The sequence below is a fragment of the Delphinus delphis genome, chromosome 14, assembly GCF_949987515.2.
Source record: "Delphinus delphis chromosome 14, mDelDel1.2, whole genome shotgun sequence".
NCBI classification, from domain to species: Eukaryota; Metazoa; Chordata; class Mammalia; order Artiodactyla; family Delphinidae; genus Delphinus; species Delphinus delphis.
This window is the reverse complement of record NC_082696.1, coordinates 34,542,925-34,569,766: the sequence shown is the minus strand read 5'-3', so window position 1 is coordinate 34,569,766 and position 26,842 is coordinate 34,542,925. Positions and strand designations below refer to the sequence as shown.

At 38.0% G+C, this 26,842-nt stretch overlaps 1 protein-coding gene across 3 annotated transcripts in view; it reads right to left on the bottom strand.

Moving 5' to 3' along the window:
- ECHDC1 (ethylmalonyl-CoA decarboxylase 1) overlaps nt 1–25,829 on the bottom strand; it is a 44,647-nt gene extending 18,818 nt beyond the window's left edge. The window contains exons 1-5 of one of the 3 annotated variants that reach the window (XM_060030002.1): nt 25,758–25,814; nt 25,571–25,692; nt 14,901–14,948; nt 11,123–11,344; nt 8,428–8,570 (exon numbers count right to left, since the gene is read on the bottom strand). In XM_060030002.1, coding sequence (XP_059885985.1) covers nt 8,428–8,570; nt 11,123–11,342 — 363 coding nt within the window. In that variant the 5' untranslated portion in view covers nt 11,343–11,344; nt 14,901–14,948; nt 25,571–25,692; nt 25,758–25,814. Of the gene's footprint in view, nt 1–8,427; nt 8,571–11,122; nt 11,345–14,900; nt 14,949–25,570 lie in introns of all 3 variants that reach the window. The other 2 variants (XM_060030003.1, XM_060030001.1) reach the window with 2 other exon arrangements.
- Nucleotides 25,830–26,842: the final 1,013 nt, after the last annotated feature.

Below are 26,842 nucleotides of genomic sequence, written 5' to 3'. Positions count from 1 at the left end.
TCACACCTAAGTCATATACCCCAGAAAAGAGGGGAGTTCTACTCAGGGTAATTTGGAGGGAAGAGGCATAAGACAAACCCACCTATTATCCCAAACTCTGATCCCCTAAGAATATAAACATAAAAAACAAGTTTCCTAATAGTAGTGTAAACTCACTGCCCCCTCTTTTTTCCCTCATATACTTTCTTCAACTAGTATAATGTGGTCTTCAGCCTTCTCTCAAAAGATTCTCCTCAAAGGTTTCTAATAATCTCCTAATTGTTAAATTAAATGGCTTTTCCTTATCCTCATCTTCCTCTGTGTCTCCGTAGTATACATAGCATCTTGCTTTGACCAGTTTCTGCATTTTGATATTCTCAGTTTCTAGCAACATCTTCCACTCCTGATCCCCTTCCTATTTCTTTGATTGTTATTTTCCAGTTTTCTTCTTTCTCTCTTTTTATTCAGCTAAATGCTATTACCAAAGATCCAATCCATGATTCTCTTTCTCTCCTTTATCTCCAATTTTTCCTTGGAAGTCTCAACCATTCCCATTGCTTCAACTACTGTTTTCATGTAGAGTCCCAAAACCTGCTAGAAATTTCACATTCTGCTAATACTTCAAATTCAGCATGGCAAAACCAACTGGTTGTGAAAAAGCTGGGTTTTAATCCTAGCACTGCCACATAATAATAACATAAACGTGAGCAGGTCATAACTATGAACTTCGGTTTTCTCATCCATAGGGAAGGAATGAAAATTTTAAAAACCTGTTCTATTTGACTTAAAGAATGGTTGGAAAGATGAAAATGTACCTAGATACTCTGTAAAAGATCACAGAGTGAGTTCTGAGTTAATAGGAAAGGTTTTCTGGTCCAAAAGGCTCAGAATTTTGGTATTATCTTTAACTCTTCCATTTCACAGTTCTCCCATGCTCGATGAGTTAACAAGCATGTCCCCTCAATCCTTCCTCTGAAATATTTCCAATGCAAATCCCTTCTTTTTCTATTTTCTCTGCCGCAACACTAGTTCAGACTTGTGTTACTCATGCTTAGATTATTACCAACAGCCTTGATTCCTAACTGGTCTCTCTATATTTAATTTCTTTTTCCTCTGTGATATATCTTGCATCCTGCCTGAAAAACCTCCCTGTAGGATGATAATTTCATATCACCAATAAAATGAAGTCTAAATTCCTTGGGAAGGATTAATCCCAAACTACTTTACCAACTTTATTGACTACTGCACCCCTCATCCAAGCATCTTAACTTCTGCAACGACAAACTATTTGTCATTCTTTTAACACCTTGCAGTTACGGTTGTTCCTGTGTCTTTGCTTACATCATTCCCACTATTTGGAACAGGCTGTCCTTTTCTCTACCTATTTCAAGGAATGCCCGGATCAAATATTTTTCCATCAGGAGTTTCTAAATCCCACAGTAATAGTTTTCTCCTTTGTGTTTCTGCAGTATTTTTATTTTTCTAACTTAACTACAGAATTTATAGATTGTATACACTGTATTTGGATTTATTATCAGTCACATCATCTCTACAAAATAAGGATAGGGAACATAATCAGTAGAATGTGGTCCCAGTTCCCAGTCCTCAAAAATCTTGTGAGAAATAAAGAAATGCAACATGCATCAAGGTATAGTATAATAAGTATTTTAAGAAATGCTTGAACAAGCTGAGAACAGTGGCAAATAGGAAACAATTCATTTCAACTGGGTTGGGGTAGTTGAGAAGGTTTTACAGAGGAGAAGGGGAGATGGCATTTGCTAGGCCTAGATAATAAAGTCTTTGAGGCTAACAAAATGCCTTCTTTATCTTCAGAAGCTAGTAGTACAATGTTCTGCATATAGTATGTGCTTGCTGAAGTTAACTGACTCAGATGAATTTAAGATGGAGAACTATGTTGATTCATAAAACAAAGGCAGTCAATGAGTGGTAAAAACCAGTATGATACAAATTTCCTAACTGAAAGCCTTTACCAGGAAGGTCAGTCTATACAATAAAGTGATGAGAAAATTAACACAAGCACAAAGAGCTAGAAGGTTTAAAACTAGAATAGTTTATATTCTATTAAAAATCTGTCCTATAAAGTCTGTTAAATTATCTCAACAAAGTAATTTTAATAGGCTTATTTTCTATTACTAGATTTTAGAGTACTTAAAATACTGATGGAATTATTTAGAATTGGTAGAAATAAAAGTGAAGCGGGTATTAACCTATGTACTATTATGCTTCTCATTCAAAAGATAAAAGTCACACTAAAAATGTTTAAAAGCAATATGGAATAATAGATAACAACACAGACTCTAGAGCTAAACTGCCTAGGTTTGAATCTGGGCTCTACCACTTAATAGCTAGTTTGAATTTTGGCAAGATACTTAACCTCTCTGTGCCTCAGTCTCCTCACCTGTAAAATGGTGCTAGTAATAGTACCTATATCTCATTAGGGGAATTAGTAATAAATAAGTTACAACACAGAAGAGCTTAGAACAGTGCCTGACATACAGTACCAGAACAAGAATGTTATCTATCATCATTATAATTAATATCAGTAATAGCAATCAGATAATAAGGTATGCTTTGGCTTTAAATGTATCATAGAGATTACACTGCACTAGCCAACATGACCTAGGGAGAAGAAATATTTAATTTATTAAATTTATTCCCCAAAGCTATTGAGCCAACAATGACTAAATGTTCAGGCTTCTTCCTAGGCTACAGGATGAAAATAAGCCAGTGACAGAGAAACCCTGACTTGTGATAGAATAAACTGAAAGAAAGGAACCAATGAAAATCTAGACCTACTCTGATGAATGAAAGTTGGGAGCCTGGAACTTAAACTTAATAAAGGTTTTCAGAGCTGCTGCAGAAGGGGATACTTCCATCCTATCTGGATGATACCCTGAGACCCAACCCTCCTCCTCCAGCTCCTCCTAGAATTAACAAAGATGAGACGCACAATGCCCAGCCTAAGTGCCAAAGGGAACTATCAACGTCATATTTACTCTAAACCACATGTATACTGAGTGGAAAAATGCCCAGCCTGTAAACATATCTTATCCTAGAACTGTTTGGGAACCACTGACAGAAATCATCTGCCCTGGCCAGGCAGGGTAATAATTGCTTGAATGAATTATCTCACAACAGGAGGTCCTGATAAGGAAAACAGAACTGACAAGCTACCACCAGCCGGAAGAGAGGCCAAAATGAGGGAGGAGATGCCAGCCCATAATATGTCCTGCCAACCTCCCAGAAATCCTCACGCTGGAAACCATCTTGACTGAGAGATGTATGCACTGCCAGGAAGTGGGCCAAATATGGGCACAAGCAAGACGATCATCCAGAGACAACCTGGAAAGCTAACCCCATTACCATAAAACCTGAGATTACAAGCCACGTGGCAGAGCAGTTCTCCTGGGTTCCTTATACCTGGCTGTTCTCTGCCCAGGCACCCCTTCCTAGTAAAGTCTTTTGCTTTGTCAGTACAGGTGTCTCCTTGGACAATTCAATTCCGAGTGTTAGACAAGAGTCCACTCTTGGGCCCTGGAAGGGGTGCCCCTTACAGTAACATAACCATAAATGAGCCTCTTTTTTTTTCCCTAAGCGCTTGTTGTATATATTAATTTCCTCAAAATACATGGAAGGGTTTCAAGAAAATTATAATAGCTTGTCTACAAATTAATAAGGCTACAATGGAACTGTACAACAGTCATAGCAAAAGCAAAGAAGTTAGACAAGAACTTTGAGGTCGCTGTGGAAATTTAAGCAACAGAGAAATAGGGGGCAATAGACTGGTAGAAAAGTAACAAGGGAGGTCAGCGGACAAAGGAGGATATTATCTTCCAGCTAGATTAAGAGTATAAAGGTTTCTAAAACGCCAGACTTTTCCTTGAGGCATTAAACCCATTCACTGCAGAGTAAGCAGGTTTTTATTACCCCAAATCTTGAAGCTTCTAATTGGATTCTGATTATTTCTGCCCTCTGAAAAAAGACTTCTTTTAGTCTGCAGAACATTGATAGTATCAGTTCAAATCTTATAAATGGATTAATACTTACACTAGATTTTTTCCTATTTTATTCTTTTTTTCTGTCCCATAACTTTTCAGGGCTAACGCTTGTGTTATGCTAATTCATCTCCCTGCCTGGACCTTCTCAACCAAGGATTAACTGCCTAATAGGAACAATTAGAGCTCTTTTCCTGCTCATTAAACAAAGGGTACCAATATGAAACCAACCTCTTAGGAAACCACATACATAAAGAAAAAAAAACTAGAATGACAGATAAGCAAATATAATGTTGATGACTGTTGATACTATTATGAGTACATGAGGGTTTCAACGTATTAGTCTGAGAAGAAAAATATTGCCTGTCATATCACTAAACAAAGGATGTCACAGCCATCAGTCACAGCAGCCACTGCTGATGGTGAACCCTGAGGGAACTCGGGATGGAAACAAGGAATGCCCCCCATCTAGCAGTCATTAGACTGCAGCCACCCCAACACTGCAGATTTAAGGAAACTCAGGATGAGAAAACACAGAACACTGGCCCCAGATAGCTGAAGTGCCTATCAAAGGAATGATTTCAATGAGCCTAGACTCTTGCACCTCCCTATACATAGAAAAGCAGTAAATTCCTTAACTTGAGATATCTGGTTTTCTTTAATTAACAATAAACTTTTGACATTCCGACTACCTGCCCTTTGCTGCAAATACTCCTATATATTCCGGTTCCCCCTCACCTCCTCGGAGCAGTTTCTCAGGGTTATTTGAGATGTTGTCTCCAGGCTTGAAGTCCTAAGAATGTCGGCTGAAAAATACATAACTCTCAACTTTTAGGTCATGTACTTTTTTTCAGTCGACATGTCTACTTTTGTTTATATTTGGTAATTTTCATTAATAAAATATTTTTTTCAAAACTGAAAACATACAGTGGCAAAAACATCAACATAATTATCTTTTTTAAAAAAGCCATTTAATAATCACTTTCATGTATCTTATTATAATGAGAAGGGAAAGTAACCCAATTACTAAAATCATCTATTCTACTTATCTCATCATCCTCAGAAGAGTAAATTCACCAAATAAGCAGATGCAATGACGCATTTGCAACAACAAAGAGTAAGTATATTAGATAAAGAAGAGCTTTGTTGAGAGAAAGGCTGTTTATACTTAAAGTCATGTTAAGCATCTCAGAATCTCTCAGCTGTGAGGGACAGATGCGTTTATACGTGCAGCTGCAATTCACAAACATGCATGAGCCTCAAAAGTCCCAAGGCCATTGAAAATTTCAGTTTTACACACATTTATAGTTACTTCTCAGGCATACAGGAATATGTTCTATATGAGAAATGGAAACAGTTAACAGGAACTTCATGTAAACTGCTTCCACTTATTAATTTTAAAAATCATCATGTGACAAATACACCATACTTTATAAATATTACTGTTTCTTAATATTATCCATAAAGAGAATTTACTCAAATTGTTTATTTCCATGCTATATATTTCCTATAACTATGACTAAGAACGTTTCATAAAAGTACAATAAAGGAACCATCTACACAAAAAAATGCTTTAAATAAAGTAAGGTATTTTAAATACCAATCTGGGCTTGAAGCATACACACTGTAAAGCAGAATCACAATTCCAGATTTTTTTTTCTAATGAGACTGGCAGATGTGCAGCTACAAGGGACGAACACCGGCAGTGTTATTTAAGCATTGGGGTAACACCACCCGAGTTCTCAGCTGTTGATCAAAAGTCAATCTTACTCTACTGCAGGCGTTCAAGACAGCAGATTACTTGGAGAATGTCCTTACTGGAAAGAATAAACTTTATTTAGTGATCCCTTACCTGAAGTCTGAAAAAAAATGATACATATTTTTCTACATGATTTACATCAGGCTGGCTACATATATGTGAAACAATTAGCATGTCTCCACTTTTAGTTTTTACATTTATAGGGGAAAAATTCCTGGCCACATGATCTAGTTAGACAGCAACAACCTTCTAACTAGAAGAAAGCAAAATAACCTTTCACATTTTTAGGGGTGTTTTCCTATCTGACTGGAAGGTCAGGCCACTCAAGATGGCTGTTCTCTGGCTCTCTATACATTCCCTGCTCCACCAGTGCCTGCTTTACCTACACCCTACTCACATGACTGACCTTCCTACATACCTGCCCCAGGCCCCAGCTAGTGACTGTTCTTAACAAAGGGGTGGTGAGGGGCGTGCCCCTCTGCTAGTTTCCCTGGTAACCAATGAGCCAACCTGAGGTTAATTCCCCTTAAAACTGGCAATCTCCCATCTCCCCTTGCCCTTGGAGTGAAGACTGTCCTGCCCTGTCCTACCCGCCATCTGCTGCAGATGGTGAGGTGTTGCTCCAGGACCTTGCTTCAGACGCTCCCCCTATCCACTGAACCACTGATGTCTCTGTCACTGACTCGGGGCTCTTTCTTAGGTCTTAAAGCTGGGCAAATACAGGCCTTGCAGGCCTGCAGGGTGCAGCCCAACGCTGACAACACACCAGACCCACAGTAATCTATTATCTCATTCTACAATATCTTTATAGTATCTTTTGTGAACAAAGTAAAGTGCTTAGCAATACAATTATTCTAGAAATGAAAATTATAATCAAATGACTTGCAGGTCACATAGTTAATTATCAGTAACGCCTGGGCAAGAATCCATATATTCAGATCCGCAGCTTAGTGCTCTTGATAGGGACAGATTAAAGGGACAAAGTAGGTGATTAAATAGTTAATCCCACTAGGAGATTGTAAGTAAAGACAAAGCATGGGAGACCCTGTAAGGTAATGATCACTCAAGAAAGCAGGTTTGCTTCACCACAAAACCAAGCAGGCTTGCTTAGCAACAAAATCATGCAACAGAAGCATGAGACATGCCCCAAACAATAAAATAATGGTGGATTGAGACCCACATCCTGTCCAGTGAGGTAAGTTAATGATTTCTAGGACATGCTTCTCTGCATACACTGAAAATAAAAATATAAGGAAAAGGTGACATTATACTGAAAGCTGAGATGATTTATCATATTTTAGTATATGTTACCACCTTTTTGCTCATTTCCATTACACTATGACAGCCCCAGTTTGACCATGTAGGGACAAGAAAAATCCCCCACCCGACATGGAGGAGGAACCAATGTTGGAAGTGTGATGTCTACTCAAGAATGAGGAAGAAGGTGGTCTTCTCCCCCTCCCCACTTTTCCTTTGATTATAAAACTGTAGCCTACTAAGTTCTCAGGGCAGCACCCTCCTGCCTGCCTGCTTGTAAACCTATAAGCATCCTATTCTAATAAATCATTTCTTATCTATCACTTTGCCTCTTGCTGAATTCTTTCCAATCTGAGACATAAAGAACCAGAGCTCCTCGGAGCCCCCCGCCCCGAGATGCATTTCTGCAGTTTCACTCTAACCGTTCAGAGGCATTACAAATTTAAGGTTAGTGCTGCTACAAATTACGGATCATTATGGATGAAGATCTTTGAAATAAAAATAATAGCTACCTTTTTCAGACACCATGCTAGTAGGCACTTTATATATATTATCTTAAATCCTCACGATAGCTCTGTGAAATATACAATTCTTATCTATAGATTAGGAAAATAAGACTTAGAAAGAGTAAGTGATTTACCCAATCACTTAGCCAGAAAATGTTGAAACCAGCATTCAAATACAAATCTATCAAAATTTCCAAAAGAGAGATCCTTCCTCATATATATTATGCAAATAGAGATCATTATACTACATAGAGTGGTATGAGAGTTGTGCAATAATATTAAAACATTATTACCTACGTACAGCTCACATCTATAATTAAATGGCAACAGATACCTTTTTTTCTTTTTCTTCTCTCTCTCTCTCCTCTCTCTCTCTCTCTCTCTCTCTCTCTCTCTCTCTCTCACACTCTCACTCTCACTCTCTCTCTTTTTTTTTTTTTCCTGCCTAGGGGATGTTAGTGGACAGCTGAATTCAAGAAAAACAGGTTGCTCGGAGGACAGATAATGAGAGATGATTCGGATTCCTTTTCTGTAATCATAATTCAAAAGAAAATTTTTTAACTGTTAGCATTTTTTGAAGTCTACCATGTGCCAAAGCTATGCTAGGTACCTCATGGAAAACTCCTTATCATGAGATGCTAAGGGACTTCCACTTAAAAAATTAAAATCCTTGCTGGCTTTAATAATGAACTTTTTATTGCTAGTCTTCCTGTCCTTCATTTTATTCCTCATTACTTCACACTATTACAAGCTAATCTTTACTTTAAGAAGCAAAACAAAAACTCGGATCCTTGGAAAGCTATTAAAGAAAAGCTGTCATGATAATAACCATATAAGTAGAACATAAGTATCTTAGCCCAGATGTCTGACAAACATGTAGAACCTATTGCATAATTCATACAATACTTGCCTCTGGAGTTCCTAGTGCTTTCACAGCATTCAGATCAGATCCTGAGGAGAAAGTATTTTTTGCTCCGTGGACAATGAGACCTTTCCCCTCTGTCCAATTTTCCAACTCAATCACTTTTTCCAGAAGTTGTAGCATCATAACACCTGCCAGAGGGGAGAGGGAGTCAAAAACACATAAAATATTGGACAAATAGAAATAATTCAGAAACTGTAAGGTGTCAAACAAGACTCTTAGGTCACAAATTTTACAAATATTTACTGAATGTCTATCAAATGCCTATCATGTTGGTACTAAGGAGTATATACAAAAGAGGCAAGCATGACAGTCTCTGCTTTAAAAGTTTACAACTTGATAGTGACCTCTTTCTCTCTCTCTCTCTCCCTTAATTAAGAAGTCACATAAATATGTGGTTAGGTAGAAAAAATAATGCTGGCCCTAAGTATGAGAAATCTGTACCAGTAGTTAAAATAATCTTTTTGACTTTGTAAAATAAACGTAAGAGTTGAAACAGACCTTAAAGAGTATCTGGTTGGCTGATTTTCAAACAAGGGCCTTGAGAGTTGTGTGGTGTGGGGCTAATTCATCATCTCACAACCCAACCCAACCTAACCACCATCATCCAAATCAAAGCAGTTCTGCTTGTATTAGTTTTAAATATTAGGCATCAAATTAATACTTGTTTCCGTTTGAATAAAAAGTTTTACTAATATAAATTATAAATTGTAGCTATTCAGTAGTAAGTTAAAACAAGTATTTATCTAGTCTAAATCTCTCGAGCAGTCTTACCTTTCTAATTTTATTTTTCCTAGGCTAATATAAAAACTGGCTTTTATTCTCTGAACCAGTTGAGGGTATGCAGCTGCACTGTCCAGTAAAGTAGCCACCACGCACATGTAGTCATTGAGCACTTGAAACATGGCTAGCCTAAACTGAGATGTGCAGTAGTGTGAACAGCTTTGGGCAGGAAAGGCCTCTTTGCAGGAAAGAGCTCTCTACAGGAGGCCCCTTTTGTCTTGTCACTAACCTTAAGCCAGGCACCCCCATCCTCTACTCATCTCTGGCCCTAGCACAACTTTCAGATCTTTTGATCACACAATACGTTGCCTAACCTGTTGGCTCTTTCCGTAGATCAAAGAAGTAGAAATGAAGAATAAGTAATTAAGACATGACCAGATCTCTTCCCTAGCTTCCCCTTCAGAAATATCGAGAACAAATCTGTGTGAACAAGATAGCATCTAAAGAAAAATCACAAGAAGTCAACAAGCCTGCACACACTCGGGGATGGCAACGATTCTGACCCCTTATCTCAACGACTGAGATTACTTCCCCTTTTCCCTTTAAAACTTTCATGGCTGAGCAGAATCTTCAGAGCTGGTTTTTGGGGGACAACTGAATCCAACATCTCCCCAGATTGCCAGCATTCTGATTAAAAGCTACTTTCCTTTCTACCAACATCTGTCTCTTGAGTATTGATTTTTGAGTGGCAAGCAACCAGACCTGATTTGGTAACAGTAGTGTAAAATACATAACAGATTTCAGAGAATTGGTATGAAAAAAGAAAAGAGGAAAATACCTCATTAATAATTTTTGTATCAGTCATTTGTTGAAATATTTTGAGTACACTGGGTTAAATAAAATATGTTATTAAAATTAATTTTACCTTTCTTTTTCCTTTTTAAAAATATGGCTACTAGGAAATTTTAAATTACATATGTAGCTGACACTTGTGTCCTGCATTATACTTCTATTGGTTAACATTAATAGAGACATCTCTGAATTCTGCTGAATGTAAAGAAAAGTCATCTTGTGTTTAAAGACCCACCACTAATAATTTACAAAGTTTACAGTCTACTGAGTTATGTGTATAAGTAGGATTATATATAGACACAAGAAACTTTACTGGGATATTTTTGAACCCAATATTTCAAATGCTACTATAAAATATAATTCGCTCCCCCCACAATAAGTATGTAACTAACAAACAGAGATTGCCAAAATCACCTGGAAACACAAGTGCTGGGTAGTCAGGAAGGTAACTCATGAGCTCTTGTATAACCTCATGGTAGGATAATTCAAATTTGAGCTTTGGCAAAAAATTACAAATTATCACAGGTCCTGGACCTTGAGGTCTCTTAAATATAAAATTCTTATATGCCAAGAGTGCTGCCTAGTAAATAAAAGGTATTTACCTGTATCTCAGAGCTAGAAAGGGGCAACAAGTAGGCAAGTGCAGTGTTCTCAGTGATTATTGGAACTACATGGTTAAAATGACAGTCTTATTTCAGTTCATAGAAAAAAAAATTTAAGCTAAATAATTTTTTTCTCATTTTAGGCTTTTCTCTTTAGGTTGTAAAATCTTTGAAACATCCTTCCCTTTGTCTCCCAGTGACATTAGCTGAACACAAACAAATGAAGTTATTAAGCACTTAAAATTTCAGTGGAAAAAATAATCAAGATTAATTTGATGGTTTCCTTTTTACCAACATCCATACTCACGGATTTTTTAAAAACATTAAAATATTCACAATTAGTAAAAGAGTTCCTGGTTCAGGTGATTGTTTTGTTTTGTTTTCTCATGTTCTACAAAGAGTACCATGACTTTCAAGAATTCTTCAACAGATTTAAGGATAAAAGCATGGGACAGCAGGTTAGATTTAGTGTCATTTTTTAACTAACAAAAGAAAGCTCTCTATACCTGAGAAGGCATTCATTTTACTTGGATTGTTCAGAGTAAGAATGCCAATGCCACTGTCTTCCTTCTGAAGGTCAATGGATCCACCAGGAAACTGCTCAAGTTTTCTTTTCACTTCTTCCTCATGGAAGCCATGAGAGGTACTATAAAGTGACAATCCTATTTGATGTAGCAATTTTGTCTTCATAGGGATAGGTGATGTCTTCAAAACATGTCTTGCCATTTCTGGAAAAGAAAGATAAGTATGCAGTAGTCTGGATAAACAGACACTTTTAGAATATTATACATTAATAGGCTTTAGTGGGAGACCTTTCTGTTTATTGGGAGGACTTCCCTACTTCTCAAAACACTCTCTGAGAAGTGTATAGGATTGCTTCCCTTCCCCCCCGCTTCTCAAACCAAAGGATATAAGTTACATTATTTCAGTATATCATCAGGAGATGATGACGTAGTTATAGGGCATTTACTGAGATCCAACACACTAGGAGGATTTAGAAAAATGTTGCTGTTCTGTAGTTAGCACCATCTCCTGCCTTCAGGGAGTCTTCCTCATGACAGCAGTTCTTCTTCCTTTAACTCTAAATCTAAGAATAAATTCAGTCCAGAAGTTCCCTTGGAAACAATCTCTATGCAGAAATGCTACAGAGCAGTTCCAGTCTCTAACAGAAAATTTATTTTTAGCATTATCCTTACCTTATGTAATGCTTTATAGAAAAAGCTGGAATGGGTCCTGAGGAAAGTGGGCAAAGAAATAGGAATGTATGTGTGTGGTTTCTGTATTCCCCAAACTTCTGTCACTCTTCTCACTTTATATATCTCATCTCTGGGTAATCTCCTATCTGCCCAAATGCTTTTTTGCCCTATGTAAGTACTTTTGTTCACATAAAAAATACGTTCAGAAAATTATACAAATCATAGGTTACAGTTCAATGAATTTTCACAAGGTAAATACATTCAAGTAAATAGCACTCAGATCAAGAAACTGAACATGACTCCAAATAAAAATAACAACTATCTTGACTTCTAATAACCAACATTAGCTTGCCTGCTACTGAACTTTATATAAATTGAAAAATATAGTAAATATTCTTTTGTGTCTCGTTTCAACTACGTTTGTGACACCCATTACTATTATTATGTGTACTTAGATTCTAAATAGTCCATTCTTTTCATTGTTGTATTTTATTATATGAATATATCACAATTCATCTATTCTAATGTAAATAGTCATCTGGGTTGTTTCTGGGTTTTGGCATTACAAGTAGAGCTGCTGTGAACATTTTAGTATCTGTCTTTTGGGTCAACAAGTATGCCTTTCTGCTGGCTATATCTAGAAATGGAATTAGTGGGTCAGGCAGCAGCTGGCTAAAACTGCTTGTTAAACACTGAAGAATTTTGCAAGTTGCTTTTTAAACCATAGGTAGCTTGAAATTAACCATGGTGAGAGTATTAGCAAACTCTACATATCAATCTCTCCCCGCCCCCCCCACAGCCATTTTCCGGGTACACCACTGGTCATAATGATCACATCTGTTCATTTATTTCACTTTAAAAGATACTGCCTAAGAGTTTTCACATCCACAGCTAGTGAACGTTCCAGTTGTTCCACAACCCTGTTATCACTTGCCAATGTCTTTTTTTTCCTTTCTTTCCATTTTAGGCATTCTAGAGAGTGGTATATCATTGTGGTTTCACTTTGCATTTCTATGATGTCTCATGAAGTCAAGCTCCATTTTCATATGCTTGTTATTTGCATATCATCTTTTATAAAGTGCCTCTTCAAGTTTTCTTGCTCATTTTTTTGCCTTTTTAGTACTAATTTGTTGGAATTCTTTTATTCATTTGCCTACAGTTTTTATTAAAACTCGTAAGACAACAAATTCTACATTTCCATCTCTAGTTGAGACCTTATGCCCAAGTCCTCCTAAATCAAACAAAAATCTACTTCCTTACTCCTCACCTCTAGATGTACCACAGGTTTCTCAAAATCACTGTTTAAACCTAACTCACACTTTTAAAACCTGTAACTACTTTATTCCTTCCCTAGTATCCTCAACCCAGAAAGCCACAGCGGAAAACCCAATCTCCTTCCCCACCTTCATTCCTCATATGCAACCTTTTGTATTTTTCTCATCCTTTACTTCTTCTATGACTAACATAGTTCAAACCTATGTACCTGGATGAATACAGTGGTCACCAATCAGTTGTATACTACACCTTAAGATCAGAGCTATCTTTCTACTGTATGCCCCCAGAAGTACAAATCTTCATATACATTTTCAAAGAAATTGAAAAGATTTAAAATTAGTCCTTCTCAGGACTTGAGCATGAACCTAAAAAATGAACCTGAAGGGGAAATAAAGTGATTAAGGTGGGAAAATTTAGGTCTATGGGAAATGAAAGGGATGGGGGGGGAAATACAATGTTTTTACTAATTAAAAAGTACGAAAGTTATGAAAAAACACAAGGATTTTGGAGGCTTCCTAAATTATCAACTAAATATAAGTATCAAGTTCTCTCAAGATTCTCTTAGCTAGCAGAGGAAATCTACACTCAAAATTTCAGGAGTTATTGAGAAATTACAAGCAATGGGGCTAGAAATAAATTAAATTAGCAAAACTTATATTCTCAGGACAAGATATATATGTGTATTTATATGTATGCTCACGACTCCAGCAATGTGCAAAAAAGCCCTCTCACCCCCAACCACTGTTCTTTCTTTTTCATCTCCCCTTTCACTATCCCTAGATTCAAGTTCAGTGATCAAAGTCTGTGGGAAAAATAAGGTCAAAATATATCATTCAAAATGAGCTTGGAAGCCTTCCTTGCTTTTTAAAAGACAAATTGCAAAAAACATACATAATAACTAGATTAGCAATTAAGATAAATCTTTTAAAACAGGACAGTATTCTTTCTTGGATTATTTAAAGTAAATAGCTTCATTCTAAGAATAAAAAATGGTTGAATAGTTTCTTTGCATAAAAGCCATTAAGTAAATTACACCATGTGTATATAGGTTTTTATAGCCAAGAAGTTCAAAGGACTGGGATCCTAGTATATAAACATACATGCATATGATAAGAGCATTTGGTAAGATATAATTGGTAACAATTCAATCGGTATTTATTGAGTTCCTATTTAGTGATCTCCCCTTTGCTAACTAGCTATTTCAGAGAGAAAAAAAAAGTATTTTTAGTTTTATCAAAGAAACAAAATACATACACACTCAGCAATAATATTCAACTCTCTAGTTGAAAATAGAACAAAATACCTCCTTTTATTAAGCTCTATTAGAGACCTGCATCAAATTTAAAATATAGCCATAACTTCATAAAAGGATTTTTTTCTCTTCACCAATAAACTTTTATCATGAAGTCTAAGAATTTTCTATAGGCAGAAATGGATCCAAAGACATTAAATCAGTGCATGGGATTATACTTTATTTCCCTTAATTCTTTCCAAGTTTTAACATTCTAAGCAGAAGTAGAACAAAAATCAAGCAACATTCTAGTTCTGCTGGGGAGTAACCAAAGAAAGAAGTAAACTCAGATCAGCTCTTTTTTTGCAGTGTCTTGTGGCCAAAATATTGGCAGAGGGATCTACTTTCAAAATACTCTCATCTTACATATTTCCAGAGTATCAGTTCTTCACCTGATTACGTTAGCACTAATATATTAGAATGAAAATTATATAGTCCCACTACCCTCACAAAACAAATCTAGAAAACAGACAAACAGAAAATAGGGCCCACATTTCCATTTTACAAGTAATGAAAGCTTACCTTTATGTGAAGCTTTCCTCTAGAGAGTGACCTGCTTGCTGTCAAATTCTGAAACAACAGGAAAGCTCTTGAAGTTCTCACTCTGCTTTTTCTCCAAATAAATACATGTAATTTTTTAAAACAAATTATCAATTTATAAAAACCTTTAAAACTTGAGACACTATTTTAGGTAACTAAATAGCCGCCTAGAATCACAAGTCTTTTGAATAGACAAGAACATACTTTACATAAAGGCTATCGGATGAAATCAAAACATTTATGAGGTTATATGAAACTGTGTGACACTACTATTCATGTATTACTTCTATAAAAGATTGCTTTCATTTACTTACTTTGAAATCAGGTTGTATTACAGTTAGCCAGAATGAAAATAAATGTGGACATGAAGAATGAAGAAAGCTAACCTAACATACTTTTGAAAAAGTAAGGTTTCAGAATGAATGTGTTGTAGTTCTTAACCTAAGTAATGGATACACAGGTATTTCTTTTTGTTGTTGCCTTTCTTTAAACTCTTCTTATGCTCTTTTCACTATATGCATGTATGCTACATTTCTCACTAAACATTTTTTTAACTGAAGGATATCATTCCAAATTTAGAGGGGATGGTCTCTACCTTTGCTAGTAATCTCTCCCAACCTTCTAAACTGCCGATTTCAAGACTAGTTTTCTAAGTACTCTGTTTTTTGCATAGAAGATATTTAATAAAGAACACAGATATTGCCATTGGTGGCCACATAGGTGTCTGAAGGTTCTGGCAGGTCTGACAACTGAGCAAGTGTCCTTATTAAAGGTAATGATATTTCTTAAAAATTGATGTACAGCCAGAAACCAGATAAGAACGAATTAGAGATGAAGCTCCTGCCTCCAGTAAATTCAAAAACTCTTACGGGTAGGGACCACATCTTATTCATGGCTTTAGCATACAGAGCTTTACATTTAATATTTGCGGTACTAAATGATACCTAACGTGGTTATTACCATACAGGGATTACTGTACCTAACCATCATTCCCCAAACTAAATAAAAGATCTCTATTTGCCATATAGAAAAAGTTTATTCCATTGTTGGAATTCTAGGAAATGCAAGTCCAGGATATGTAGCTACAAGTGCTCAAGGGTATTACAGTCAGCCAGAGAAGGAGATCTCCTTTTCACTGGCCCCTGGTCAGTTTGATCCAGGACCACGACTCCACCGTCAGTCCTAGCTTAGGAGCCCCTGCTCCTTTTCACAAAACAGACAAGAGCTTTGGGTCTGATATTTTTTTTCTTTTCATGTTTACAAATTGGGTTTGCATACAACACAATCTCTATTGGATCATTAATGAAAATACTAACACTTTTTAAGAAATGATGGTAAGTAATAGATAACAAAACATCGCTCTACCTATTTATAATGTCTGTAGTTGGTAATACATATTTTACAAGGGTCTGGTTAGTAGTATTCTTCCTACTTTAACTATATAACCAGATTTCCCTCACAAGGGTTAGGACTAGCCTGTTACATTCTCTAACTTCCTAGGAATGAAAGGCAATTTACCCAGTGAGTACTGAGGTTAAGACCATGTCACAACTAAGACCCGGTGCAACCAAAATAAATAAAAATTAATTAATTTTAAAGAAGACCTAGTAACTGTTCGTGGCAAATTTAAATGGGGAACCCATGACTGGACCTATTTTGCCCTACGTTCCCCACTCCTCCTTCAAAGGAAGATGCTATCGGTTTTGAGCCAACGACATTCAAAGTACCACAGCTTTCTGTAGAAGGCAACAGAGTGAAACTGTTTCCATTGGCACTGCTGCCACTTTGGATTTCTTTGTTCTCATCTCCCTCCTTTCCTCCTTTTCCTCTCTACTGGGTTCTCTCTCTCCTCTCCTCTCTTTCTTTTTCAGCTTGTGTGGTACATGGAAGCAGGGGCTGCCTTTATCTTCGGAAGGCATCTGAAGAAGGTTAAAGGCAGTAGGGCTCAGGGTTCCTTAGGCCTGCTTCTAGTCTAAGAAAAATAAGCTCTCAAGGTCACCTGCCAGATCAGTTCACAAAACTGAGAGGTCTACATAGAGGGTCAGAGCAAAACACAATATGACCAAGCTTGCTTTTGCCTAAAATATGCTCTATGCATGTTTTGCCCCTGGGGATAAGTCATATATAGAAGAGACCACTCAATGGAAAATTCAGTTGGGGCAGAGGTCTCTTCCACATTGACCATGACTTCAGTATAAAAGAATTGTGCCAAAGAAATTTGATGAGAACTTAAATGGCTATTTAAAAAAATAAATAAATTTCCCTGTTTTCCATAGTATTCTGTTTAGGGAAAAGAATAAGGAGTTAAACTAGAAAATAAGAAGGGGTAAGGCTTATAAAATCATTAGCATTTTTAAGTATTATGAAGGGATAATAGATTCAATAAATGTTATCTTCTTTCATTGTAAGGAGTCTGTCTGTTCTGTCTTCACACACTTCCCTACCTCCAATAACCAAAACAAGGGCAATTAGTATAGACATCATCAGATCTGTATCTCCTCATACTTAAATCATTACAAATTTAAATATTCATGTTACTAACATTTTTGCCTCATTGGACAACTCTGATATGCTGATTTTTCCATGGAAACCTTATAATAAAAACCTCATTATCCTTTTTCTCTATTGATTCCATATTTTTTTTCTTTTCCCCCCTCACTCTTGTCCCCCTTGCACTAACTCTCCTTTCTTTTCTCTCCTCCCCTCATATCCCCTTGTCTGTGCCACACACTAGTACCAGAGAAACTCAAGGGCACTGCTTAAGCCCATTAGATTTGCTGATCTCAAGTTTAGGGATCCAATTCTTGACATTTGAAATAGCCTATTATGGATACTTTCATCCCAATTCTAAACTCAGAGATTAAATTAGACAATAGTTCAGTACTTAGAAGATGACAAGGTGTAAACCACTATTAAACTACCATATTATCTGAAAGTATAAGTGAACAAACAAGGGCTGAGATTCTGGTCTTTTATAAGCATGTAGTTAAGCAATCGGCATTTTGGATTTGTCCCAGGATCAGAGGCAACGAAAAGGTTCGGAGGCATTTTTGATTTTATAAATTTTCTTCAGGACAAAAAGTATGTTTAAAACTCATCCTGCAGGATGCTTTGCTGTCCTACCACAAGCAGATTCAGCCCAGCTGAACAAGCTCACAACCATACCATGGGAAAAGGAAAAGAGAAGAGAGCCCTGTGTACATCTGAGATCAAAGGTTTCACTTTCTCCACTTTTGTTTTAAAGTTCTTCAAAGGTGATCAACTAGCTCCCTTCCCTGCACAGGATCTAAGCTAGCTGTTCTCTTAGAAGGCATAACCCGTTTTACCATGTGTTGAAACTGCTAAATCTAGACAATAAACACAAACGCATACTTAGTAAGAAAACAATTAGCTTAACGCAGGGAGTAAACAAAAAATCAAAACTATTCTACTTTAGACTGTCAGTATATGACCTGTTTCTCATATTTTAGTTTGGTTTTAGGCTGTCATTTATTATCCTACCTTTCAAGGTTAATTACGTGCCACACATACCCTTCTTCCTCTCAGCCAACATGAACTTCTTTCAGTTTTTCAAATCCTTCAGGTGTTCTCTTCATTCCAAGCCTCTGAATACGTGCTTCCCCCACCCATTACACTTTTTTCTTCCTCAGACTCCAAGTCATCTCCTTTAATATTCTAAACTATACCAAATACTTTTACTCTCTGTTCTCACAATATTTATATCCTTTATTAACCCTCACTCACGCTTCCCTGTAATGACTTCTTTAACCAAATCTTCCCACTAGATTTAGCTGTAAGAGGGCACTTGCAGTGCCTAGTACAGTACTTGACAAATAATATTCACCAGTAATAATTTGGCACACAATGCTTGAGAATCCATAATGCCATACAAGGCTTAAGAAGCTGTCCACAAACCAACTCTACCTACCCTGTTTATTATTCCCACCATTCACCCTGTTTCGGTTCCATTCTTCCCTGCAAGCTGGTCTCTCCTCTTGGAATGTTGATCACTGCCTGTGCCCCAACTAACTGAGATCTGCTCATCTTTCAGATCAGACCAATAAAATATCAAGAAAAGATCCTCTGTTTTATTACCATGCTCCTCCCTCCCCCAGCAGATTTCGCAGTTATATGTGTGTGTAGCATTAAAAGGATTAATGAGGCTCAAAAGAATTCTAGAATGAAAGAACATTTACCAAAAATGAGTTAGTCATTTTTGCTGTTGTCGAAAAGTTGGCTGCATGAAATGAAGGATGCAAATTTTACTTAAGCAAGATAATTTAATACAGGTAGTGAGAAGGACAATTACAGAGTTCCCAGGGAACATTACCTACTGTTGAAATCAATTTCTAGGCCCAAAATAGAGCTGTTCCTGCCATGGGTCCCACATCAGCAAACCAAAACTTAGACAACCTCCATTAGATAACTTTCTGTATAAAGGCTTTATCCCTCCTGTGAGCACTCACTCACTTAGCATTTGGCCCAACTCGTTTGGAATCAGGCTGTTCCTATTGGAACTGTGCTGGTATTTGACCTGCAGACTGTTTAGGAATTTTCTTTTGCTCTAGGAAAAAAACCTGAGAAATGGGATCCCAGTAATCTACATGTTGGAGTTCGCCCCCTGCCCTTTCAGGGACTCTGGACAGTACTACATTTAAAAATTGCAGTCCTACCTCATGCACGTTTCAAACGAAGAAAGAAAGACATGTCCTCTGAGGTCTCTCTCTCCCCTCCTCCAATTTTCTTTGTCTCAGGCCCTGCCTCCAGTGCCGGCTTCCTCCTTCCCTTCTCCAAGATGGGTACTAACACGGTTCAGATAGTGGGAGTCTCTGCAATAGGCCTTTTTTTAGGCCTTTTGAGAGATACCCACTCTTCCCTCCTTAACTTCCTCTGCCCCCTATTCATTTATTAGGCCAAGACTTCTTAGAAAAGTATCATGCTGGGATTTCTTTCTCCCCAAAAAGGAAATAATAATTCTAGAATTTGACAGTAGATAAATAAGCCTTCAAAGCAATAAACTCATTCCTTGTAATACCCCTAGTTTACCTGTGAGAAAACCCGAGGCCAGGGATGGAGCTTTGTCCAGAACCTCTGAACAATAAATAACACCGTTATCCCTCAGTACCCTATTGTTCCTAATCCCTACAAGCTACTGACATCCATTCCTACTGAGATCAAATTTTTTGATAAACTCTTCTATTCTCTACTTTGTTATACTATGTAGATAATCTGTTTCTCTGCCCCCCTTCTCAAATTTCTTCACAGAAAAACAGCATCCACCTGTTAAAATGTTTGGCCTTAAGGGGATGTAATGTCTCCAAAGAAAAACTGCAGTTTGCTCAAACCCAGGTTCAATATTTCGGACACCTGATCTCGAGGACAGTGGAATGCATTCTTTAATAGGTATGCAGAAATTTCTAAAAAGACAAGAGGACTCCTAAAAGACAGCTCTAAGAGGATCCTTACAGTATGCAATTAAACAGGTTAACTTAGTCCATCTGCCAGAGATACAATTTGGATCCAAATATTCTCTTTGAGTTTTGTACCAGGCTATAAGATCTCTGTGTCTGTCTGTATGTTATGTGCGTCCATATATGTGTTATAGATGTGTTCTTTTTATACCTCCAGATGGTACTGCCAAAATTAATTTATAAAAACAGTTCTATCTAACTGGCCTAAAAAAATTAAGTACTTATATAAATTAAATTATCAGAAATATAAGAGAAACTCAAACAGATGCTTTTGTGGTTCATGTGATCTGGGAAAATATCGGGCATTAAAGCTAGTTTAAATTTGTTAGTCTAATTGAAACAGGAATGTCTTTAGAGTTATCAGCATTAAATATAATACTTTTATTCTACTTGGGTTTACTAGTCAAATAAGTTCATGTTATCTCTGTTGCAAGTTTGTTAGAAAAAAAATTTGCTTGAGTTGATGGCTGACTTTGTCTAATGTCTCATGAAGTTTTTGTGAGCAATTTAAACATAAATGCCGGGAACAAATAATTCAGATAGATGAAAATGGGGTAAGAGTGTTTAGGTGCAATAATTATGTTTTATGATATGTGTCCTTAAAAAAAGTAGCATACTCAAATCTTTATTGAATGTCTGGATCATTCTCCAAACATGATAAATTACTAAAACATTAATTACCGAACACAGATCTATTGCTTTTGGCTTTCTATTTTAGAGAAACCAAAGTTAAATTTTTGTCTTTTAGTAACCATGTCTTGTGTCACACTGAAAGACTGTACTATTTAAAATGGCATATACCTTTGGAAACTAGAAAATACATTTATAAATTTGCTACTCTAAAATTGCTTACTTCTTAGTTTTCACTAGAAATCAAAGTTTCTAAGGGTTATATATTCTGATTAATAAATATGATTAAAGCTACTAGAAATGATAAGGAAAACATCGCTGTATGCAAAGGAAGTAGTTTTGTCCTGAAGTAAAATAGTTGCCAGAATAAAAAGGAAAGGATAAGACAAAATCTGAATGTAAATAGAAAACTGTAGAAGGGTTTGTGAAACGAGAATCTTTTGAAAGAAATTTTATACGCAATAAAGTAGGATAAGATTAAATATACTTGCTATAAGGGTTTTAAAAGTAAGCTTTAATATCAATAGTGTACTTATGTAAAACTGGAACTTAATTTTCTTTCAGCTGCTGAAAGGACATAGTTTGCTTGGGCTATTGGTCTGCTCCTGATAAGAGATTGTGAAAGGTTTTTCCTTACTTTTTTGTGTTTTATCAAAATTATCTCCTGTGCTTTTCTAAAAAGCTGTCTTTTTTATAAAGAAGAGCTAAGGGTTTGGTTTGGTTTTTTTTGTTTTGCAGCTATGTAACCTTCTCTATTTGTCTTTTGAAATCTTTTTGTCATTTTGATTAAATAGATACTTGGTGTTTTGTAATCTTCAGTAATCTTATTTGGTCAAATGTCCAAAACCTTTTGATATTTTTGAAACACTTCCCCAAAATCAAACTCTAAATTAAGTCGTTTTGACCTGAAAATAACTTTGGGAATCTCCAGACGGCCCCTGGGACTTCTCAGAGGACTTGTTCTCTCTTCTTATAAAAAGGGAGATGTTAATCAGGTTTATCTGATATGTCAGATTATATGGGAAGCTTTGTCAAATAAATGATGATAAACTTTCTTAGGTTATGTTGTATACGTGAATGTTATTAAATGTTCTAGAGATTGTATGAAAATTCCTATGATTCTGATGTGTCCTGGCATAATGTTATCAGCCATGATTTTAAAGATGTAGTCATAGAAATAACCAAATTGACTTGTCAATTACATCATAATGAACCTTCATCAGATCTTTAATCATTACTATTTTTAAGTCTTTTGTCAGTTATAGACAGTTGTTGTTTTACTCTGGTGCTTTTGCAAATATCATTTCTAGTACCTTTCATCGCAGAAAAGATCCTGACAAATACTCTAGAAGGCAGGTGTTAGATAACTGTAAGATATTACACAGAACTAGATTTAAAGGACCTTTTTCTTCCTCTCCTTTAAGAAAATGTATCTTTGGGCTTCCCTGGTGGCACAGTGGTTGAGAGTCTGCCTGCGGATGCAGGGGACACGGGTTCGGGACACGGGTTCGTGCCCTGGTCCAGGAAGATCCCACGTGCCGCGGAGCGGCTGGGCCTGTGAGCCATGGCCGCTGAGCCTGCGCATACGGAGCCTGTACTCCGCAACGGGAGAAGCCACAGCAGTGAGAGGCCCACGTGCCGCATAAAAAAAAAAAAAGAAAAAAACGTATCTTTGTAACAAAGGTTAAAATATTTATTTTTTTTCTCCCGTCCTGATCCCTCCAGAATTCAAAAACTTAAGTATGTTTTTCATGACAATATGTGTACTTGCATAAATTCAATGAGAATCTGTTCTCCTCATAACAAGACACAACTGGAAATATTGGCTATATTACCAAGGCTTTGGCTGGATTATCATATTCAAGAAAGACGTACATAGACAGATATGACCAGACAGCTTTAAGGAACTTCTCAAAAATAATAAATAAATCAGCCTGGTACCTTGCTTACAAGATTCCAGCAAAAGAATTTTGAAAAAGAGCTTATATGGTCAATCACCATTCTTGCTGCATTTATGTAAATAATCAAACCAAGTTTAATACCAACAAATTAGTTTTACTATGATTATCTTTGATAAAAGTGAGGACAATCATAGAGAGAAAAATCATGTTTGCACTTACGTAGCTATCAATTATCTCCAAGGTTCTGTCATATACCTGCACACTGGACTGGATCCTAAATTCTTCTAGTCTCCAGTAATGTCTGGCTACTCCTCTCCAGACTAATGTTTTCAATTTTCTTCCACTCTTCTGATTGGAAATCAGTAAGAACAAAGACTGCCTTGAATCCTCTTGGAAGGGACTATACCAGGTCCTCCTCACTACCTAGAAGACAGCCAAACTTCAGGGACTCGAACCTTGAGTACACATCTCACAGCTAGAGAAGACCGCACCTGACATGTGGTCCTACACAAACACTGGAAACCTCCAAATTGAAATGACTAGGAAGAGAAGCAGCTGACAACGGAGGCATACAGCTTTCCAAAGATGACCTGACCAGGCCTGTATACCCTTTTTCTCACTGTTGCTTTTTTTTTTACTCTCTCTCTCTTTCACAGAAAGACAATGCCCTTGTTTGTATTTCCCAAATCCTCTTCTTTTGATTATGGCCTTTCAGAAACTACCTCATCATGACCCCATAACAAATTAGTCTTTTCACCTGCATTTTGGTTTTTTTTTTAAAGAGTTAGAAGGTTCAGAATTCACTGAAGTCTTTCTTTCATCTGGACTATTAACTGTTTCGGGATTCTTATCTAGATTCACGGTCTTTGAATTTGCAACCTTACAGGCTGTCTTACTGGATAACACACTTGGTTCTAAACAGCTCTTTGGGGATAACAATACTATTTTAATACGTCTTTGAAGTTCTGCTGTTTTTGCAAAGAGCTCATAAGCTATTGCTCCATACTTATTCCTGCCCTGTCTTCCCAACATGCTCAGTTAATTCTTTCAGTTTGTGCTGTTGCTGTATTCACTGTTCTATTTTCTCTTCAATACAAAATAGAAGCCTCCCATTGATCCATTTTACTAAGCCTTCATGGCCACCTTGAGTGGGAACTTCCAGGACGCATACATGACTCCATGTCTGCCTCTGTAGGAAGGGCCTTTTTTCCCTCAGGTCCGAGTAAGTGCCAAAGAAAACATGATTAGAGCAGCAGAAACTCAACTGCATGGAAGAATTGAGGAGAAAGAGCACTGGTTGCAACAAGTCTCACCTGACCCTCCATGATTTGTTCAGCTGGCTACTCGCAGGCCTAAGGTCCTAGTTTAGACCATCATAAAATTTGGAGTTATGTTACTTTTTTTTTTTTGCGGTACGCGGGCCTCTCTCTCACTGCTGTGGCCTCTCCCGTTGCGGAGCACAGGCTCCGGACATGCAGGCTCAGCAGCCATGGCTCACGGGCCCAGCCGCTCCGCGGCATGTGGGATCTTCCCGGACCGGGGCACGAACCCGCGTCCCCTGCATCGGCAGGCGGACTCTCAACCACTGTGCCACCAGGGAAGCCCTGGAGTTATGTTACTTTTAATTACGGTTTGTATAACTATTTTAAGTTCTGTAGTTTGTTTCCTGTAACACCTTTGTAAAACTGATGTGTCCAACAGGTAATGCTGGCTCAACATTTCAAAATGATCAGAATGGTCTGCAACGCTTATGACCTTAAGAAGACACAGACTTTAGATGGTAAGTGCCTGAGATTTCTCCCTCCTACTCCTCCTTGTTACTTGAACATGACCTCAGTCGTTTTCAATCTGTGCACTTTCCCTTGAAGGTGGGACACAACACCCAGGAAAAGTCCTGGCACCAAGAGACAAAGGCCACTGAAGATGGAAAACCTGACTCTTGATCAGCGATGCTTTCAGAGAAAAGCAGAAAATGTCAAACTGAATAGCGGAAACCTCATTTAAAATAGCTGGGAGTCCAGAAGGGGGAACCCTCACACACTACCACAAGAAGCACCAACTACTCCCGTTAATTACATACTCCAACAGCAAAGCATCATTCACAGACCTACTAGGAGGGAAGATTTCCTGTTCACCCAGCAAATCTGCCTAGGAGGAACCATCACCACCTGAACTCTCACTTTCTACCAGGGGACTTTCTTCAGAACAACCCCTCCCAACTTCCTCCTTTTTCTCTGTAACAGAATGGGCCTCTCCTTTGTTTGCTGAACTTATCTATGGCTTTTCCTATAGTTCGCTTGTCTCGAATTGCAATTCCTCTGCTATTCCCAAATAAGCCCATTTTGCTAGTAAAATAAACGGCTGTTTTATTTTTACCTTAAAAGCTTCCTGCCTTCCACCTTATTTTGCATGTCTCCAAAAGGAGACTGCCCACTTCATGTCAATGTGAACTTAAACTGTATCACCTAAATTATTTTCTTTAGTCGTTTTTTTTTTTAACACTGCTGAGAAGAGGGCCTGGAAAGTATTCAGCATTTAAATTAGTGCACTGAAATCAGGTCTCCCTATTCTTTTGAAAACGTTTATGTCAGCTGTTTCTCCACTCTCCCAGGAAAGTTCGACTCGTCTTTTCCTATCACCCTCCGCTCACCTGGCAAAGGCCTCTGCGTCGCTGTGCGCTGCGTCCCCACGCCCAGCAGAGGGCAGCGGGCCTGCGGGGCGGCTTCACACGGACCGCGCCGCCGAACCCCCGCGGCTCGCCGTCTGGAATCCCTGTGGAGAAACACTAAAGTCCGTTACGCAGAGACAGCTAGAGTCCTCGCCTAGACGGTACTTACTTAAAGTGAAGCTCCTACGGCCACAAGGTCCCGCAGCTCCCAGAAGCGCCGACTTCCTCTTCCGCTCCGCCGCGCCCCCATTCCGCTCCGCCCAGATCCTCTTCCGTTTCCCCGCCCCCGACCTGCAGCGCCCGCTGCTCTCTGATCTTCCGCGGCCCGTTACCTATATTACGCGTCGGCTCTTTCTCCCGGCGATCCTGTGCCGCTCCAGGGCGGGCACCCCAGACCCAGAAGATCCCGTTGTTGGCCGGGTGCTCGTGTCGTGAGTGAGCCCTGAAAGCGGGCTCCTATCTGCCGAGCTTCGCGACGCAGGGCCGGGGCTGGTGCCCGGAAGCCCCGAAGTCCTGCGCTGTTTCGGGCTCCTGTGTAAACGTGGAAAGAGTGAAGGAGAAGGACCAATTTAGGAGAACTTCGAAACGGGAGGGGAGAGGAGGTTATCTAGGCTGTGCCTTCTTAAACATGTCATCTGTGTTATTGAGTGGAGAGAAGGCATTTTTGTGTTTTTTGTTTTTGCCAGAAAGCATATGCACCGCGTGTAATAGCGTCATTGTAACGCTCAACAAGCTTAAAATTATTTGTCAATCCGAAGTGCTTTGGAAGGTAGCTGAAAAGGTGCTCAGGAGTTTGGAGGAAGGGGAACAAGTTTGGCAGCTAGTGAAGATTCATGGAAGGTAGCACAGAAGATGACAATTATGCATTTAAGTACAGTGACTAATACGCTGGTAGACCAGTATTTCTTTTCTCTAATAGCACTTCACCCACAGAAGTGCCTCTTCACCCACAGCTATGGGCATATAGTTAGAGTAGATGGGAATCTGCAATGACGTGTCAATGGTGGTAGGCAGTGGGCCTAAATAACGAACTCTATTGATATTTACTTGAATTTCATGTTGAAATTCCCTCACACCCCCTGCACACACACACACACACACACACACACACACACACACACACACGTGTACATTTGTAATTAGCCTTGATAAATTGGAATCTACTATGAGGCTAAGCCACAAAAAGTTTATTTATTTAAGTGTCCTGAGAGGACAGGAAGGTGGGAGCTGGGAGGGCTGAGACCAGGATATCTG